This window comes from Dromaius novaehollandiae, chromosome 3 (assembly GCF_036370855.1).
Source record: "Dromaius novaehollandiae isolate bDroNov1 chromosome 3, bDroNov1.hap1, whole genome shotgun sequence".
Lineage (NCBI taxonomy): Eukaryota > Metazoa > Chordata > Aves > Casuariiformes > Dromaiidae > Dromaius > Dromaius novaehollandiae.
This window is the reverse complement of record NC_088100.1, coordinates 114,958,092-114,976,211: the sequence shown is the minus strand read 5'-3', so window position 1 is coordinate 114,976,211 and position 18,120 is coordinate 114,958,092. Positions and strand designations below refer to the sequence as shown.

General features: G+C 44.4%; 1 protein-coding gene across 6 annotated transcripts in view; it reads right to left on the bottom strand.

The window, feature by feature from the left end:
• The window catches only part of SLC24A3 (solute carrier family 24 member 3), a 255,402-nt gene that overhangs the window by 46,862 nt on the left and 190,420 nt on the right, over window positions 1-18,120 (bottom strand). For all 6 annotated transcript variants that reach the window (XM_064509884.1, XM_064509881.1, XM_064509882.1 and 3 more), the window contains exon 7: window positions 3,131-3,205. In XM_064509884.1, the coding sequence (XP_064365954.1) occupies window positions 3,131-3,205 (75 nt within the window). The remainder of the gene's footprint in view (window positions 1-3,130; window positions 3,206-18,120) is intronic.

Here is an 18,120-nt window from a genome sequence, read left to right as displayed (position 1 = left end):
ATGTTGCTTAATACATCTATATGCCAGTGTAATAATTGTGACGTGGGGCTTTTCAGGTCTAACACAGGACAATTGTCATTTTTTTTTTCATGTAATGATCAAGAAGCTCTTTATATCTCACAGGAAAATGGCTAAAGGAGTCTTCTAAACAAAGAAGTTTATATGGTTGATGAGCTTACACCTGTAATTGGTCATGCTCCCTCTTTTCTTTCATTAAACAAGCTATCTTTGTGGCAATGTGAAATAACCAACCATTCCAGCATCACTGAACATGCACCGAAAGCAAGAGAGCAAGCGCTTCCCTTCGGATCACAGAACAGCCACAGAAGTGGATGGTGTCTCTACAGGTGTCTGTCAGCGATATACAGCTGATATCAGCCGAGACGTGCATGGTCTCAGTCCCCACCTCCTAAGCATCTCCTTCATGTGTGGAGAGTATTCTGGATCCCTCGCAGAGAAATCCCTGCTGACACATATTGTATCCACAACAGGGAGACTGCCCAGGAATAGAGCTGGGACAGGGAAGTCTTGGCTTTTCTGCAGCCACCTGGCTTCTGGCACTTGCTTTTTATTCCCAGGAGGATGTTAGGTCTTCTGTGGCTTTCTCTCTTCAGATTTTCACTGAAAAAATCGATAGTATGTGACGTAAAGGTTTCTGTACACGTCAAAATCTGACACCAAAGCAACAAAACAGAAAGCCAAGTCCTATTGCAGCTCATGCCAGCTCTTACAGCTTATTCCTGTCCCAGTTGAAGGGCCACTTCCCTCTCACTCACTTCTAGAGAGTGGACAAACCAGATCATTTCCCTTGCCATCCCTTGGGTACTATTTTGGAAGACTGACAGCCCAGGGAGAGCACATTCAAATCGTGCTGCCCTCTGCATGGACTATGGGGGTTGTCCAAATGGAGACACTGGGCACCGAAGAGCCAGTATTTGAACAATAATGTGCTGCCACCTCAACTCGATTTTGCCTTAAAAGGACACAAAACATGAGTCACTGTGAAGCCACAGGTCCCTTGATGACTAAAGGGGAGGGGAGAAATTTCCTAAACTGAAGCAGCGTTTAGACTCTGAAAGGCGAAATCCTCATCTGCGATTAACAGGGAATCTCTGTTGCATTCAAAAGGGTTGGTACACCACCTTGGAGTCAGACCCCGCACCATTTCATCCATTTTCCCTTCCTCCTGTCTGGCTGTTTCTCTTTATGGACGTTTAAAAGATGTTTGCAAAGATTTCTGTGGAGTAACACTGAACAGCAGTAAGGCTCACGCCACATCTCCCACACCACAGTTAGCCATTTAATGCTATAACAGCAGAACAAGAGCTCTGGTAATGCCTCCAGGCCATGGGTAACGCCTAGAGTTATGCAGTCCTTCCCCAGCTGTATTTTGGACCCCGAACCTCACTGGCGGCAAGATCAGCAGAAGAGTGGGCACAGACCTGGAGGGAAGCTTAGCCAAGGCTTAGGAAAAAAGAACGGTATCCCAGTGTTACGGGCTGCAGTCCCAAGAGAAAAGGACTTCTGCAGTTCTCTAACCATGAAGAATAGTTTACATAGAAATAAAGTACAGGAGAACAGGGCCTTCTTTAGGATAACAGAGATGTCGATTCAGTAATGAATTTTAGTTACATACGATATGTAACTAGGAATTTCAGGGACGCATTGGACACAAGATGAGAATGATTCTCAGCATACCAAAGCAGCTGAAGACACAAGGATGAACTGGCCATAAAATATGCTGCCTTGCTTGAAGAATTGAAAAACCAATGACAAGTTCAACAAGAGATCTTTAATTTGTCTACCACCAGGCAATAAATGAAACACTCAATCCAGAAAACAAGAGGTTAAATGCCAGCCAGCTGCCCATATCTGTGCTTCCCGTGGAGTAAACTAAGAGAATGACTGCTATTTTGAATACGTGTCTTTATGTTCATACAGTGCAATTTATTACAATTAGTAGGAGTGGCTGAGTTTATTGTTTAGGAACACACTTTTTGGTATGATGTTAATGTCGAGCTGTCAGCAAAAAAAAAGTTTTTTGTTTCGCAACTCATTGCTAATAATTATGTAGCTTTTATTCTAGAAGCAGCATTGATGCATGAATTAGACTGAAGACAAGTTATTTTTCATAAGATGCTAAAAGGTTGCCCCTGCAGTGTGGGAAATAAAAGTACAAACAAGTTGAGGCAAACCCTCGGAGATTTCAGAGATAGGCATCTGTACCTACAGAATATGCACATGGTATACTGGCACTTGCGGAGTGAAGGCAAAACAAAACACAATGTTGAAATCGTGACTAATAAAAATAGCACCAAATTTAGAAAGGCAAATGTTCATCTTCTGACTATAAAGTTCCCTTCTTCTTGCTTACAAATGAAAGTTAATCCCACAAAATCAGTCATCTTCTTCTGGGGAATGTAGGATCTTCATGTCCAAGGAAAAAAATCATGCAAAGCAGTACCTGCTACCAGAAAACTCAGTTTTTACATTTCTTGACTTTGTTTTGTATTGCTTGCAAAGGTCATGCTGAGCTGATGGCAGTGTCTTGAGTACTCATACTATTATTTCTTCACTGTATGGCCTGATTTTGAGAGATTCAGAGTACTTACGGAGCTTGCTGAAAGCTGGATTAAGCGCAGCACTGAGAATTACTGAAACTGTAACCTTCATTAGAGAATTTGCTGATGGTGTGCACTGAATAAGCTCTGTGCACACAAATACGTGTGGACATTATCTAACACGCTGTAATGTTTTGTAATTGTTGAGGATCTCTTTCCTCTGGGCACAAATGATGCCTCCTTATTGGTAGGTAGGACTTTTCTGGGAAGCAGAGCCAGCAGAAAACAGGAAGGGTTGCTGCGTGGAGAAGCTGGAAGTGGGGCCGTCACTGTCCCTGCCCAGCGACTGCTCCAGGCTCTCAGGACCTTCCTCCATCATTCACCCTTGCTTTGACAGAACCAAGGAGATCACAAATACATTCTTCCCTGAACAGAAAAGTCACATCACTCCTGGAACTAGGACCTTAGCCACTAGATTATGGTTTCTTAAAAGACCCCCTTCAGAGGCTGCAGCAGACACACTGGCTCCCATGGAGGAATAACACGTAGAGTAACCTTCAAAAACTTACCACAATGAGTGCAACAACGGACAGTGTATAGTAGACTGAATCTCTCAAGAGACTCCATGACGACAATGCAACGACCTGGGGAAACAGGCAAAGAAAGGAAGTCAGGATGTGTACGACTGCCACATTAACAGTGTTTGTCAGAGTAAAGCCAGAGTAAATTTTGGGTGTAAGCTGGCCCTATGCGTGCTAGGACACGATGAAGAGACCAAAGCCGGGGAGCGCACTGGCTTTCTGAGACTGCTTGAAGGAAAGGCACTAGCGAAGTGGAGGATTATGGCCAAATCTGAAAAGCAAAAGGTCACGGGCAGAACTTTCCATGCTGTCACAGACCTCTGGCCTTCAGGACACCTACAGAGTCCAAAGGCTTTGGGGGTATCAAAGGAATTTGTTAACAGCTAATTGTGGGTGGAAATGGGCTCAACGTTTTGACTAGGGGAAGTCATGAGGCAGCAGAAGAGGGAAGATGAGTGAAAACGAAGGCTGGCTCTTCTCAAGCACGCACTTCTTTCATACACTTTGAGACGCGTTGTGTGAACAGTGCAGCACTGCACAGGCTCATGTCTGAAGGCAAGAAGCTGACAGCTCATGCACTTAACTGAAAAGCAGCGTGTTACGCATATGAGAAGGACGGGTGTCCTGCTTTATTCCCTTCTGCTTTACAGAAAGCACCTTCCACCCTGTGACTGTGCAAGGAGCCCAGACCTGAGCTTTCCAACTGCTCTGGGAGGAGGACAGGCTTTAGCACAGTCATCAGGTAAACAGAGAAGCTCATATAACAGGACACTTCGGTAAACTCCACCCTTCTTGACAACTCTTTGCAGACTACTAGAGTATTTCTAATCCTGTAAAGCAAAGCATGACACTTTTCTCTCTCTCCATTTGAGATAATTGTTTTTCTTCCAGCAAGGCAAAGTTATTTCCTGTGGGTGCAACACCAGAGCAAGGCTGCATGTTTCAGCACTGAAAACCATCAGGAGGTGCTAAGAAAGCATAAGCAGCCTGGTCTGTAGGGGGGATTGTGCCCATCTGCCCAATGTTCAGTAGATGCTCAAAGGGCTCTGTATATGCCAGGAAAACTGGATGCCTAAGAGTATAACCTTCAATATACCATATTTATGTAACATCTCCATATTAACAAGCCACATAGAATCAAGAATTGCTAACAAATTAACATCATGTCTAGACTCACTGATTTAAGTAGAGCCCTGCATGGGCAGAAGAGCGGTTTGCAAAGTTGCTAATGATATATTAAGAGGGCCGATTTACTTGGGAAGTCCACAAGGAAGCTGAAGGTAGAAACCTTCTCTTTGTATGAGAAATGAGGCACGCATTTCTAATAATGATTAAACACCTGGGACCAAGGGAACAGGGGGAATACTCCATCTCTGGATGTCTTCAAATCATGATCTGGCATATTCCAAGGGAAGTAAAACTACCGGGCTACCTACAGTAACAGGCAGCTGCACAGCCTGTGTTATAGACAAGTTGAGACTAGATGTTTAATGATTTCCTCTGACTTTAAATCCATTAAGAGAACTGACATTTCTCTGTACAGCCCACCGGGGCCTCAAATGGGTGTAAATCCATATGTGAAAGGGATTCACAGCCACAAAAAGTGCCCAAACACTAAGTCACTCCTTGACTTCCTTAACTAATAATGCTGGAGGAGATGCAGACAGTCATGTGGCAGTAACATCTTCCATCACCTAAATCGTGATACATTTTTTGAGCAGTTCTCCACAGCTGATCTGTCGCCTTGAATTTGATTCTCCCTTTTTAGAGTGCATTTTTCTCATTGCCTTTGTAAATGCACTTTTCTGCTGCATCCCCAAGTCATGTTTCTTCATGAACCCAAACAAACAGAAACTTTACTTTTATTTTCTGCCATCTGTAAAATTCCCTTCTTATGCAGGAAAATTGAAATACAATATTCAACCCACATTTACCAAGATTAACCCTTAAAGCACTAGCACCTATGAAGAATACCAGTCAAAGAAAAGCTTTTATGACAATAAATGTTATTATCATTGATACTGGGGCTGCTTTGAAGTACTAAGAAAGCAAGATGTGATCTTAAGGAGTAGCTATTACTATCCAAAAATCAGGGTGCTCTATTACACCTTTTCTCACTCTTTCTATTCAAAGAACTCCCTAGAGTTTTAGGGTAAAAAAAATCCCACAACCATCTTAAGCAGTGCTTGCACAACAGTTCTCATTTCCTACTCAAAATTTAGGCAAAACTTGGAACATTCCCTTGGTTTATGTTTTCCTGCATGCACAAGATGGTGCACCAGTTTGATGCATTACAGCTTACCTGTAGTCCAAGAGACCTTGGCTTGAGAAGAAGTGGTATCAAAGTAAAGGAAAGAGGAATCAAGTCTCAAGTATTTATGGATCACAGAAAAGTTTCTCAAGGGCCCTGGGGGCTATTTGGTATCCTTTTCCCCCTGAATTCCCTCCCATACGCACACCTGAGCATCCTCCACTAGAGTCTGCAGTATTAAAATGTTTCGTATGCTAGAGCTCCGTCATCACACTTATTCCCAGCACTTTCTCCTCCTTCTTTTCTTTTGCATCATGTGCGGCTCATTTTCCCAGGCCTGGGACTCTTGCCTTGCTCGAGACAGAACCAGCCTGACACACTGAGCAAGAGCATGAGGGACACAATGGTCCAGTGTACAGAGGAGCACCACCGGGCACTGCAGCCCCCAGTTGCTGCCCAGCATTGTGGAGCAGAGAGGACAGGCTGGGAGGACCCAGGGGATGATGTTCTGAAATATGTTAGGAAGATCTTTCTCAGCTCCCCATCATTTCACTGACCAGTCATGAAAGCACCTGCCATATGATCATGTGCCTGCACCCCCTGAGAAACCAGCTGCTGGCATTTCATATAAGGGGTTTCCAGGAGTTTTAGACAGCTGAACGACGGGCTTGTCCTTGCTGAAACGTTAACTTGCCCCAGGCTGACTCATTCAGGGAAAGGCAACTTGAGCAGCCGAAGTCACTCTGCAAAATGCTACTCTGACAGCACAGAGCAGCCAGATCACTGCTAGCTTGACCACCAGCAGAGCCACGGCTTCACCCACCACACTGGTGGCCTGCTAGCACAGGTTCCCGGTACACTAAAGCTCTGCGTGCATTCAGGGTGGACGATGAATGCTCAAGTTACTGCTCCAGCAGAGAAATACTGTAAGAATAAAAAAAAACAGGCAATTTATATGCAACAGAGGATAAAATAGGATTGCTGTGCAGTTCATTTCACTTGACACCTTTCACAGCCACAGAAATCAGGAGGAATTGTGGTCACTGTGGGCTGAATGAGACAGGAATTCAGATCTTAGATGAAAAAATGCCAGTGAGTAATTTAGCCTTTAAATTCATTAATAGCATTTGAAAGGGCAGATTAAAATCAGTCATATGGTGGTAACATCTTCCGTATGCTGAAACTCTGATTATTTTTTTTTTCACAGTCCTGGGAATTCTCCATAGAACTGTCTCCTGAAATCTCTGTTTTCCACTTCTGGAGTGCGTTTCAAACACTGCGGGTCATATCCTTCACAGGTGTAAACCACAGGGAGGCAGCTGAGGGATGGCTAATTTACACTGCTCTGTATCTGGCCCTGCATTTATAAATGTGTTTTCTGACCACATCCTGCAGTCATGATTGTGCATGAATTCAGTGAAACAAACAGTAATTTCATTTTCATTTCTACAGTATCTATAAAAAGATTCTATTTCAGAGTGCTGGCAAAAACAGTTTCGCATATTTCTCTACTATTAACTCTTGCAATTCTGGAATTTTCCTAACTGCTAGGAAAAAGAATGCTGTAAAAAGATGCTGACCATTATACTTATATTCTCTAAGGACTCTTAATGCTGTGGCTTTTTTAAGTGGATTTAACTCATGCCTGGTGTAAAGTCTCTCTATGCAACCAGCGTCCTGCAAGAAACTCTTATCTAAAACGAGAAACAGACCTTTAAAGTCCTTGAGTCAGATTAGATTTATGCCCTCTGACAATATGTTTCAATGCATGTAAGGACAGATGAATGGAGGTGCTTTATGATGGAATTTTCCAAATGTAGAAACCTGCAGTTAGATTCATAATTCTATTCGTAGATCCTTAATTAAATCTCCCATCTTCTATTTAGTGGACTCCTTCATTTTGATCGAGCAATTTTTATAAGAGAGTTTATGATATTATTTTGGTTTATTCCAGTCTGCTTTTATGATGCTTTACAAAGTCGTATGTGCTCTTCCGAGCACGGATGCTAGTGTGGATTTTATAGCTGTAAAATTAAGCTCTGCATAATAAAAGTCATGACATTTCAAAACAAATAATAAATAAATGAACATGCATGCTGGTAACTGTAGCCATTCTATCTAATGAATGCTCTCCTGGGTGTAAGGGGTGTTGCCAGGCAGCACACTGTACCAGTAAAAACAAGATGTCCTGGTCACTAAAAGTCAAGCTAACATCTTCCCTATTCTTGGATATTCTACAATAATCTTCAAGTTGGTCTTCATTTATTTCCAGGGAATTTTCCTCAGACCTCTGAATGACCGCATTAAGATCCCGAGGGCTAAATGCAGTTATCCAGTAGGGGTGTAGTCTACAGAATTCATAGACCAAGATACTGCGGGAATCACGGAGACGCTTGCTTGGATTTCAGATTGGATTGAGGGGAACATGCTCATGGTACAAATTATTCACATTTCACAGCGATCCTAACAGGTCTCCCTGATGCAGTAAATGTCAGGCAAATCCATCTCAGTTCTCCCTGGTAGAGGAGCAAATCTCTGAAGCATTCCTGTGGGTAATGTAAATGGATGCTAATTCTTAAAGGGGTGGGACAAACTGCCTGACAAAGACATCTTCCTGCCCCTCTAAGACAGGAAAGCTCCATTTTTGGTTCTCTGTTGGGGATAAGTAGCGCAACCATAGCATCTGTCAGGATTCCCTGCCAGGCAAGCCCTTGCTGCAGACACCCTCCGTGAACAGCTTGCACACTACCCTGGCAGAGCAAGACTGAACGGCCCGGGAAGACAGTCACAGTAGCAATGTACATGGCATAGAAGGAGAATATAAGAAAAATCCCAAATAAGCCACATAGTGACAAACTTTTTTTTTTTTCCCTTCTACCTTCAATGCAGTCATTTAACTGACTTCTTTAAACCATTTGATCACTGGGAAGAACAAGCATAGGCTTTCCTGTATAGGAAAGCCATGTACATAAGGTAGCCATGCACTGAGGGTAAAAGGAGCTAATTAGTACTGAAGGAAATGGCAGCACTTTCAGCCTACTCCTAAGAGTCATGTAGTCTCGTTATAACTGTCAAGACCTTGAAGGCACAAGTCATGCTGTTATAGCCTTGCAGCAACCAGGGACTGCATGTAAATCTTAGTACCCTGGAACCCTCTTAAATCACTGTTTGGCGACTGAGGCAGAAAGGAAATCAGAGGAGCAACCAGCTTGGGTAAAAACACGATCAAATTTGGGTTTTAAATCAGCAAAACTGTAACCCAGTGACACCTGGCCTTTGGGGCATAAAGGGGCAGCTGTAAAAATACTGACTGTGAGGTTGTATGTTTCTTCCAGTCAAAGGAAGTATCTGAAATTCAAATCCCCAACAAGTGTCAGTTAGTCCTCTCTTGACTGCTACTGAATCTGGGATCTCCAGAGCTGAAACGAGAAGCTCTTTAGCTGAGGCTTTAAATGAGAGCAATCCTCTATGAGTCAGGCACAGAGAAGGACCTATAACGACACATGCTCACCCCCATGCCCCGGTATCATTCCTACGTGTAAAACATGTCTCATGTTAGAAACAATGAAGTCACCCATTTCTCATTGGTAAAGTCTCGCCCTGCTAATTCTTCTTTATAACATGCTGCTCAGAATATTTCCCTTTTTGAAGAATGAGGGAGGGGAACAGAAATCCAGGTTTCATCAGTTCCAGCTTGATTTCAGCAGTTCTTAACTCCTGAATTGGCAGCCCCAAGTGGTGCACACAACCTCTGGCAGGTAGTGCACACATGAAGATAAGCAACCAGGGAGAAAATCACTGAAAATCAAATGTTGGCTGCTCTTGGCACCTGTGTTAACTCAGGGTGCCCAAAGAGTGCAGTGGAAATATACCCCACGCCTCATCCTAGGTTTTCACCATTCACGCTCTATAAGACTGACCCTTCTCCCCTGCTTTTCCAAATTACTTCTTTCCCGCTAGACAGCGCAGAAGCTCCTCTCCCAGTTTTTCCCATTAAGAGGAGACCCGGCGACAGAGGCCATCCGGATGGTTGTTTTAAAGCCTGCTCCACCCATTACCTCTGAAGTGTGTATGACTCAGAACATGGCAGCTGCTATCTTGCCATTTGAACAGGACTAAGGTTAAGGGACCATAAAGGGTGCATAAAGGCAGAGAGCATTCAAGGCACAACGTTGCAGCATGCTCTTAAGAAGGCTTCACCCGGGCACTAGATGTCACCTGCAGCAAGACAAGGTGCATGTGGTGCTTGGAGAGGACCAAGCTCTGGACACAAGAACGAGTTGCTGACAGTACTGCTGCTAGACTCAAATTGTGTTGATCTTGCAAACCTTACACAGCAGCATAGAAAGGGAAGAACAAAGACTGTAGATGGCCTATAAAAACAACTGGCCTGATTGGAGTGGCTGAAAGCAGCTCAGGTATTGCTCCTAACTTCGATTTTCAGCTAATGCAGCTCTAGACAATTACAAGTGGATTGAGAGCAAGCCTTGCTACTTCCTCGCCCCCACCACCATGCATTGAGGGTGGATCAGGAAGGGTCACGGAGAGCAGGCATTATGAGGGGTGCATCTCAGAGGACTGCTCTAACTAGCTGCTGGAGCTGGCGGAGCACGCCCTAGCACATGAGGTGGGACTGTGGTGGGAGGGCATGTTTTTGATGTCATCTATCATGTCATACGCGGAGGAGATAAGCCCTATATACAGTCAACCCCACTGAATGCGACAAAACCCAACAGAGCTGCCAACTGCTAACTAATGTACAAGGTTGTCCAGACGGGTATGCACTGCTGGATATTTGCTCTGCTCTATTTTCCGGAGGAAGCATGTCAAACATCATCCAAACATATCCAGGCTCTTTCTGGATCTTTTTCACTCCAGGGCATTTACTCTTCTTTTTGCCCTTTCTTTCCTTGGCATTGCTGGGCTCTATGATCAGCTATAAACACTGCCTAGGAATGCTGAGCTTTGGAAGCAAGCCTCCTAATCTTTTTTCTCTCTTACCCTCTGGCATGGAGAGTCTAGATTTTCATGTATTAACAGCTAATAGTTAATTTGTTAATGTAGAGAGACAGGAATTCTTGGGCGAAGGGGTCCCTGTAGCAATTAGCTGTAAGATTCTAGAGAGAGCAATGGAGAGGCACTGATTGTGAACGTTGAATGCTCACACCCCCGCTCTACCACACGGTGCCTCGCAGCTGGGAATACATCCTTCCCCACTGACTCTGACATGCTGTTGTTGACTCCTTGGATGCAATAGGTCTTGACAAAGAGACTGCCATTCAGCAGGATGCATTCTTGGGGAAAGATAAGCATTTCTGATTAGCTGTAAAGGGAAATACTAGAATATCTCTACTTCATTGGACATAGTTTTAATACAAGCGTATGTCCTACCGCAGGCTAATCCATTTATTTTTCGAAGATCCACAGAAAGTTACCTCAAGTCAATGTCCCTTAGTGACTGGCCATGGCCATTATTTGGGTAGTGACTGGCGGCTCTGAGATGCCAGGGTGCAACTCTCAGTTCCAGCCAAATTAATCACTGGTCCAGAATTTTACCCCACAAAATCAGAATGAGGCTGTAATGAAAGCCCAAAAGCCCTTTTCTGGGGAAGCAATGTTGTCTTTTAATAGTTAGCCACAACCTATTTTTTAGCAAAGCATTTCATCTTCTCCCTTCTTGGAAGATACCAGTCTGCTCCCTACCCTGACAAGACCTTGTTCTTTTAGATCTGAAAATATTCAGTTGACTCCTAGTATTGGTCAACATATAGACAAGGCAGCCAGAATCCATGGATCTAGGTTCTATTTTGGCTCTTCCACTGAGGGACAAGAGATTTTAGGAATTTGCCTTTGTTTCAGATTCCCCATCTGCAAAGTGAGGATAGTAATGCCTCTTTCCCACAGGGCACTTAGTTAACTCAAAAATGCTTGAGAAGAGTTCAGAGATCCCTGGTGGTGGCCTAGCAAGGTAATGCTCTGAATGGTTTTTCTTGATTTTTTTTCTGCTTGATGCCTTTCCTTTGCTGTGTGTGGTGTGCTATCTTCCTTTGCACTGCTGATTATTGCAAACATCATGCAGGTTTTATTCTTGTCAGTAGTTAGACATTTTAAAACAGATTTCTCATTTAAAGAAAGCTTTTGAAGATGACTGTGAATTCAAACTGCAGTCACAAGGATATCAATGGGAGCATTGCAAAAGCCAATAGTTAGGGCTTTGGAAAATCTCATGCTAAACTCGGAGCAATGTGGAAGAACAGTCTCTATTCTTTTGACACAGGGGACCAGACCCATCATCCGACATTGTGCAGGCGCACGGGGTATGGAGGAGACACAGAGCACATGTATATGCTAATCTTGGTGGCATTCCTACGCATGGGTGTGCTTGTCCTCTCTCTCCTCCCAGAGAGGGGGGACCCACAGCATTGGTGATGCCTTTCCTCTTTCCTTCTGCCTTCCTATATTATCAGGTAACATAGGGCTGTTGGTTGCTTTCCTCCTGCCTCCCAAAGTGAAATCATTCTTAGCCACACGCTCCAACAGCCAGCTCTTCCCATGCAGTTGATGCAGGCCAGAGAGAGCAAGGCAACTGCGTCAGTAAACATGCAGGCTCCTAGGGAACCACCACAGAGATGGCCTCACCTGGTGCTGTTGCAGGACAGGTTAGGAAAACAGGCAGCAAATGCAAGCCCCTTTTCCCTGCTGCTGCCCTTCTTCCTCCTCAGACATGGGCAGCTAAGGGAATACTGCTGCCAGGTCTCTGCTAGGCTAGGTGCCAGAAGAGCAGGTAAGAACTGGGCGGTTTTGTAACAGATGCTGCTCCCTCAAGTTTTCATTCAACACAACTTAAATTCTCATTAAGGGCTTGTCAAAAGGCACTCCAGAAGTTAAGAATCTGGGTCAATCATGTTCTTGCTGTCCCTCTTCAGTGTGGACTGCACAGGAGCAATTAGGGAAGCTCTTACACCACCCCAACAGAGGCTCAGATCCGGTTTTTGAATGCTACTCCACGCTGACTGACAAAACACTTGCCATAATTTACAGGCGTCCTGAAACATCCCAATTTGCAGGCAGCACGCTGCATCAGCCTCTTTAATCAGCTGTAGCAAGACAGACATTGGGAATCTCCTCACACACTACTGCTGATTTGCAGGAGCTATTCCTGGAGCCAAGGGACGACTCTTTGAAAGCTGGATGAAGTTCCCTCTGCAAGGCATTGTTTCCTGGACCCCAAGCCAAGCCTGACACTACCTCTCAGCAAATGCTTGCCAGAACTCCAAATCAGCCCTGTGACAATATAATAGGATCTCATGTCAAAATAAGCTCAGTGACTAAATGTTGGACAATGTTATGGTAAATACTGAACTCAGATGGAGATTAGCAGGGACAGATTTTCAGGGAAATTAAGTTTACAACAGGTTGTGAATAATGTGCATCCTATTCATTCGGGCTTACGCAAAAATAAAAAGGGCTCTACCTCACGTGTCAGTTCTCATTCTGCAAGTGATGGGAAGATGAAATTCAACAGCAATTTACTTTCTGGTGGCTTGCAGAATTCAGTGCTCCACAAAAACCTGGCCTTCTTCAACTTACAGCAACCAAACCCAAGCATTGCTGCAACCCATTAAAAAAAAGACAGGTTATAGCCAGGCCTACCAGCTGAAGTACTTAACCAGTAACTGAAGAACATTAGGAAGGGAGAAGGTTTGGGCTGCATGCATATTACGCTGTCCATCCACTGAGATGCAGCCCACATGCAGTTCCAAAGTCCTGCAGTGGCACTGCTCAGTATGACAGGAATCCCATTCCCTCCTCTGTCCAAATGCAACAATGATCATCACCCACATTATTGTTTAAAGAGAGCCTACTGTACTCACAAAGCCTTCCTCTACCCATGTCTTTCTCCCTAGCATTTCCCACCTGCCAGCTCCCCACACACTGCTTTGCTGAGGCGCCGAGCTGCCCAAGAGAGGCTCTTGGAGGTACCTGGCTTGCTGTACTGATGAGGCTTGGGAGTCAAGGTGCAACGTTGGTTGCCTTGCTAGCACTCCCTGCTTCCATGAATGGATCTGAGCTTGTCTGATACTTGGCAGACCGCTGAGAAGAGCTCTAGGATCTGTGGGAAGTGGCATCAACCAACTTGCATAGACTATTTCAGCAAACTGACTAAAGTCACACTGGCAGTGGTTTACTTTCAGAGGGGTCGAAGACTCTCCACCATGGTGAAGAACAGGAGCAGAAGGAAGGAATGTGCATCCAAAGCAATCAAAGAGCAAATTTAATTAGAGCCAGTATAATTTATTTGTTCAGAGAAACCCTTATTTTGCTATCCATGCTCAAACCAAGGCCCAGTAGCTGGCCTCCTAAAAACTGCAATGGGCTTCACAGGGCAATTCAAAATGGGGGTTAAGCCACCAGTCTGTCACGCTTGCTGAGATTACTGATATCCCTACTAACAAACTGTTGGCTCCTTGAAAAGGAAGAAAGGGATAATACATGCCTTCTTCACAAGGTGAAAACAGGTGGACCTGCAGAGCTGTGAAGCTGAGCTCAACTGCTTTGACTCTCACAGGGATATGCTGCTCAAGACATCTCTCTCCAAAATTTTAAACCCATGCTCCACAGGGTATTAACCCCCCTGTTATGTGAGAAGGGCTGAGACCAAGAAAGAACCCACGAGCCCTGCATCAGTTCACCATATGGAAGCCTCATATGTTGCTTCCTGTCCTGAAATCTGCCTTTGCGTTACTGTTAATAAACTCAGCAATTAGAGACAGGATTTCTCGTGTTTCTTTCAGAAGGTCAGCAACCAGCATAAACAGTGCTTGGTTTGTTAACCATCCAAACCCAACTGCACTACAGTGACTGTAATATTCAGTTGGAGCAATGTATTTCTTACAATAACGTTGTTCCACTGGGTCTAAAGTTTCAGGAAGAGAATTGTTGACAGTCCACTGTGAAATCCTCGTCCTGTTGGTGCGTTTCATTGTTGTTAATTGCACTGGTAATAACAGCAGTATTAGAAGAGGTTTAATTCTACTTGTTCTGCACCATTATAAATGGCAGATGTATTCGCAATAAACATCATTATTGGGTCTTAATGGCCTTAGGCAAATCCAACCAACCATCCTGAAATCACAGCTGCTCAGCCAAGCCAAGCAGAAAATTAAAATATCTCCATGAAACAATTGGCACTTTCTCCAGCAGGTAGATGTGAAAGAGGGAAATCACTTGATGGGACACAGCAAAACCTCCTTACAAGGGCAGATCGTTCTATGTCAGACACTATGTTAAATGTAGGGCAGAATCTGATCTGTGCTTCATTTGCGAAATTCAAGTTATGAGCAGATTTGTCAGCTGTTCACTTTAGGGCAGAAATAACAAGAACATCTATTTCACTGTGCTCAGGTTAAATATAGCAGGTTTTGCTGCAATTTTATTCTGGTTCAACACGGTTCATTCAAATCTGCAAATTCATGGGGATTAAAGAGATATGCACGCAAATGGGACAGAAAGAAAGGGAATTGTAGGGTTCCTACAAGTGGCGGCACTTACTTAAAAATCATGGAGTTTTGCTAGCATATGAACAAACCTCTGGGGCTGTTCCTTGAAACCCTTATATCCTTATGAAGACAACCACCAACAAATGGGACAGAAAGAAAGGGAATTGTAGGGTTCCTACAAGTGGCGGCACTTACTTAAAAATCATGGAGTTTTGCTAGCATATGAACAAACCTCTGGGGCTGTTCCCTGAAACCCTTATATCCTTATGAAGACAAGCACCAACTAGACAAGGCTGCTGTCCACCACCCCTCCGGACCAGTTCATACTTCCAGGGACAACTTGTGAGTGGGCTGTGAGCCAGATGAATCCCTCAGCTGGTGGCAACAGCAGACTGCTGTGGATGTCCAAGACCTTTGGGGATCCTCTCCTGTCCCATGATCAATGCATTAAGTTGAAAAGCCCCTCATGAGATGGCAGCTGAAACTGGAGGAATTAAAAAGACCCCTCTGACTTCACGCTGTCTCAGCATCTATCAGTCTATTGGGAAAAACTAGAAAACCCAACCCATTTCTGCCTATCTGGAGGGCAGCCCGGGAAGTCCTGATTTCTGAGGAGCTGAATATCATTGACTGTCTTTGGTGAATCTGTCGAATGTCTCACAGTCAGAAACAGCCTTGAAAGGGACTGATCTTCCAGGACTTATGAATTCCCCCTGACATGGCACAGCCTCTGCTTTTAACTTTGCTGTTTATTATTTTCAGAACTCCTTGCTCTGCTCAGGTAATTGCAACGATCCTGCCACCTGCTTGCTCATTGTGGCTGGTCGTGATTTCAATGAAGCATCATATATTAATGTGAGAGAGTGACATTGCCTTATGTGTATTCATCTTTATATTAAATATCACAGATATACACACTTACTGAATTGTTGCACCACATTCATTTCTCACTTATATCAACCTTGTACACATGCAGCTCTGTTCAGATAGATTTTCCCTCTGTTTAGCTCTTTTTTACCCTAGTACAAATCAGCTTCCCAGTGTCCACTTGCTTTGTCCACTGTGCAAGTCATTCATCAGCCTACCCAACAATACTAGAGGCCTCACTTTCACCAGCATCAGTCACACAATAATAACATGGAGTTGTGCCTAAGCTAAAAGGCATGGACTAAAAATCTCATATCCAAGACTCACTACTGTTTAGAGAGTAGCCCGTTACTGCTAGCACTTCGAGCCACTCCATAATTGAGACACCGAATCAGCAGAGGAGGTACGGAATGGATCTCTGAGTTGAGACCGAGTCCTCAAGCATTGCAGGCTCCTGGCTATCACCATTGCAAAGTTTCTCCTAGTGTCTCAATTGCACCTTCCCGGCTGCAGTTTTCATCCATGTTTGAAGTCTGCCATGTGACTTCTGGCCACGGATACATTCTTCCACACAGCCTTCACTAATGGCCTTCTGGGGATACTTTTCCAGCACATTTCACACCTTCCTTGAGGCCATTTCATCTAGACTACATTTCCTATGTTTGCTTAGGAAAATGTCCCATGAGCTGGTCTCAAAATCTTTCCCATCGTTGGAGAACGTGAAGCCCATCAGATGGGACAGCAGTGTTTCTGCTGACTCCAGCCAGCTTGGGAAGCAGCCCGTCTGGGGTTCACGGCACATGGAGGCAAGTATCCCTTGTCTCACAGGAGTCCTCAGCACCTGGCAACTTTCAGCTGTCAGCATTGCTGGAGAAACAGCAAAGCGAGTGCTAAAGGTTGTGTCTGTGATTCAAAGACTGTACATTTTGTGCTGTTGGAAAGGTCATGATCAAAAATAAGATGGGAAATAGCAACCACGTGTTCAATATGTAAAGATATTCTGCACACACTTTCTCTCTCTCTTGCTTTTAAAGGTATCAGTCTTATAGCAATTGCAATGAAGATATAAGGCAGGAAGGAATTTCTTAAGATAATTACTGCTGTCTTCCAGCAGTGCTTAAAAAGAGAGGAGCTGCCTGGGCATCAGGACCTGACAGTTATTTCTTTTGCTTTGGGCAGTATTACACCCCACCTGCAAGGAGCAATCAATTCATCAGAAGCTAATAATTGTTAGCTGCAAAACAAACACAGCAGAGATTAGTGGGTATATTTCTCCTGTGGACTCCTGCTTGTAGCATTCATCTGCCAGGCTCAAAGCAACCTGAACATGTGAGTCAATCACACTTCTTCCCACTTTAAGGTCCCTGGAGGAAACCAAAAATCATAAATGAAAGCAGGGTCCCAACATCTCTGCATGTTTTGCCCAGAGCTGGGGTCAGAGAGCTGCAGAGACATGAGAAATCACAGCAAATGGAAAGCTTTCCATGCTAGCTGTAATGGCCTCCTGCTCCAGCTGGGATAGCACCATCTCACAGGTGAAAGCTAGGTGAGACTTCAGCTGCCAAGCCACTGGGCGAATGTGTGCTGGACTACCACATACCAGCACAGCAGGAGTTCCTGATCTAATTTCCTTTCCTAGTGTACCGAACCATGCTGCTGTCTTGCAGCAGCTGAGGTTGAAATTGTAGTCAGATTCACCCCTGGAAAACTCTACCTTCTGCTCAGCCTTCCTGGAAAGCCAGGAAGCAGTTGGCATCAGCAAAAATTCTCCTGTGCTGAGACTAACAGCACATTCATACCTCCTGGACAGAGTCCTAAGACACAGCCCAAAACCTCTGCTCCTTTTATGCCCCACGATGATATCCCCTTGCTGCTGACGTGCCGGGGTCACAGCTGTCCCAACATCCCAGCACACTAAGAGTATCCAGCTGAGTCCCCTGATCAAGTACCTCCTGGCAAAGACGCCAAAGTCTTAGGATGATGCGTTAGGGCCAGCTCGAGGCTTTGACCACTACTAAACACTCCTCCCTGTAAAGTGAATTTAAGCAAAAGATAAAATACAAATAAGGGCCAGGAAACAAAATTCCGGGCCTTAAAATACATATCTCTTTAGGCCAGTAATTGCTGAGCAGCTCTGATCTAATGGGCTCAGTGAGAGGAGCCCTTCCTTTCAATTATATAGGGCCCTATGCTACTGCTGGCGAGCCAGTCTCTGCAAGATTCAACTGGCACTCCTGCTCCCACTTCCTACATTGCCAACCAGCTCCATTTATTCTCATTATTTCCTCAAGAATATTTGCTTTTTTAAGCAGCTCTTGATATTCTCGTTGCTGCAGCAGCAATCTGTCTCTGTGATGTTC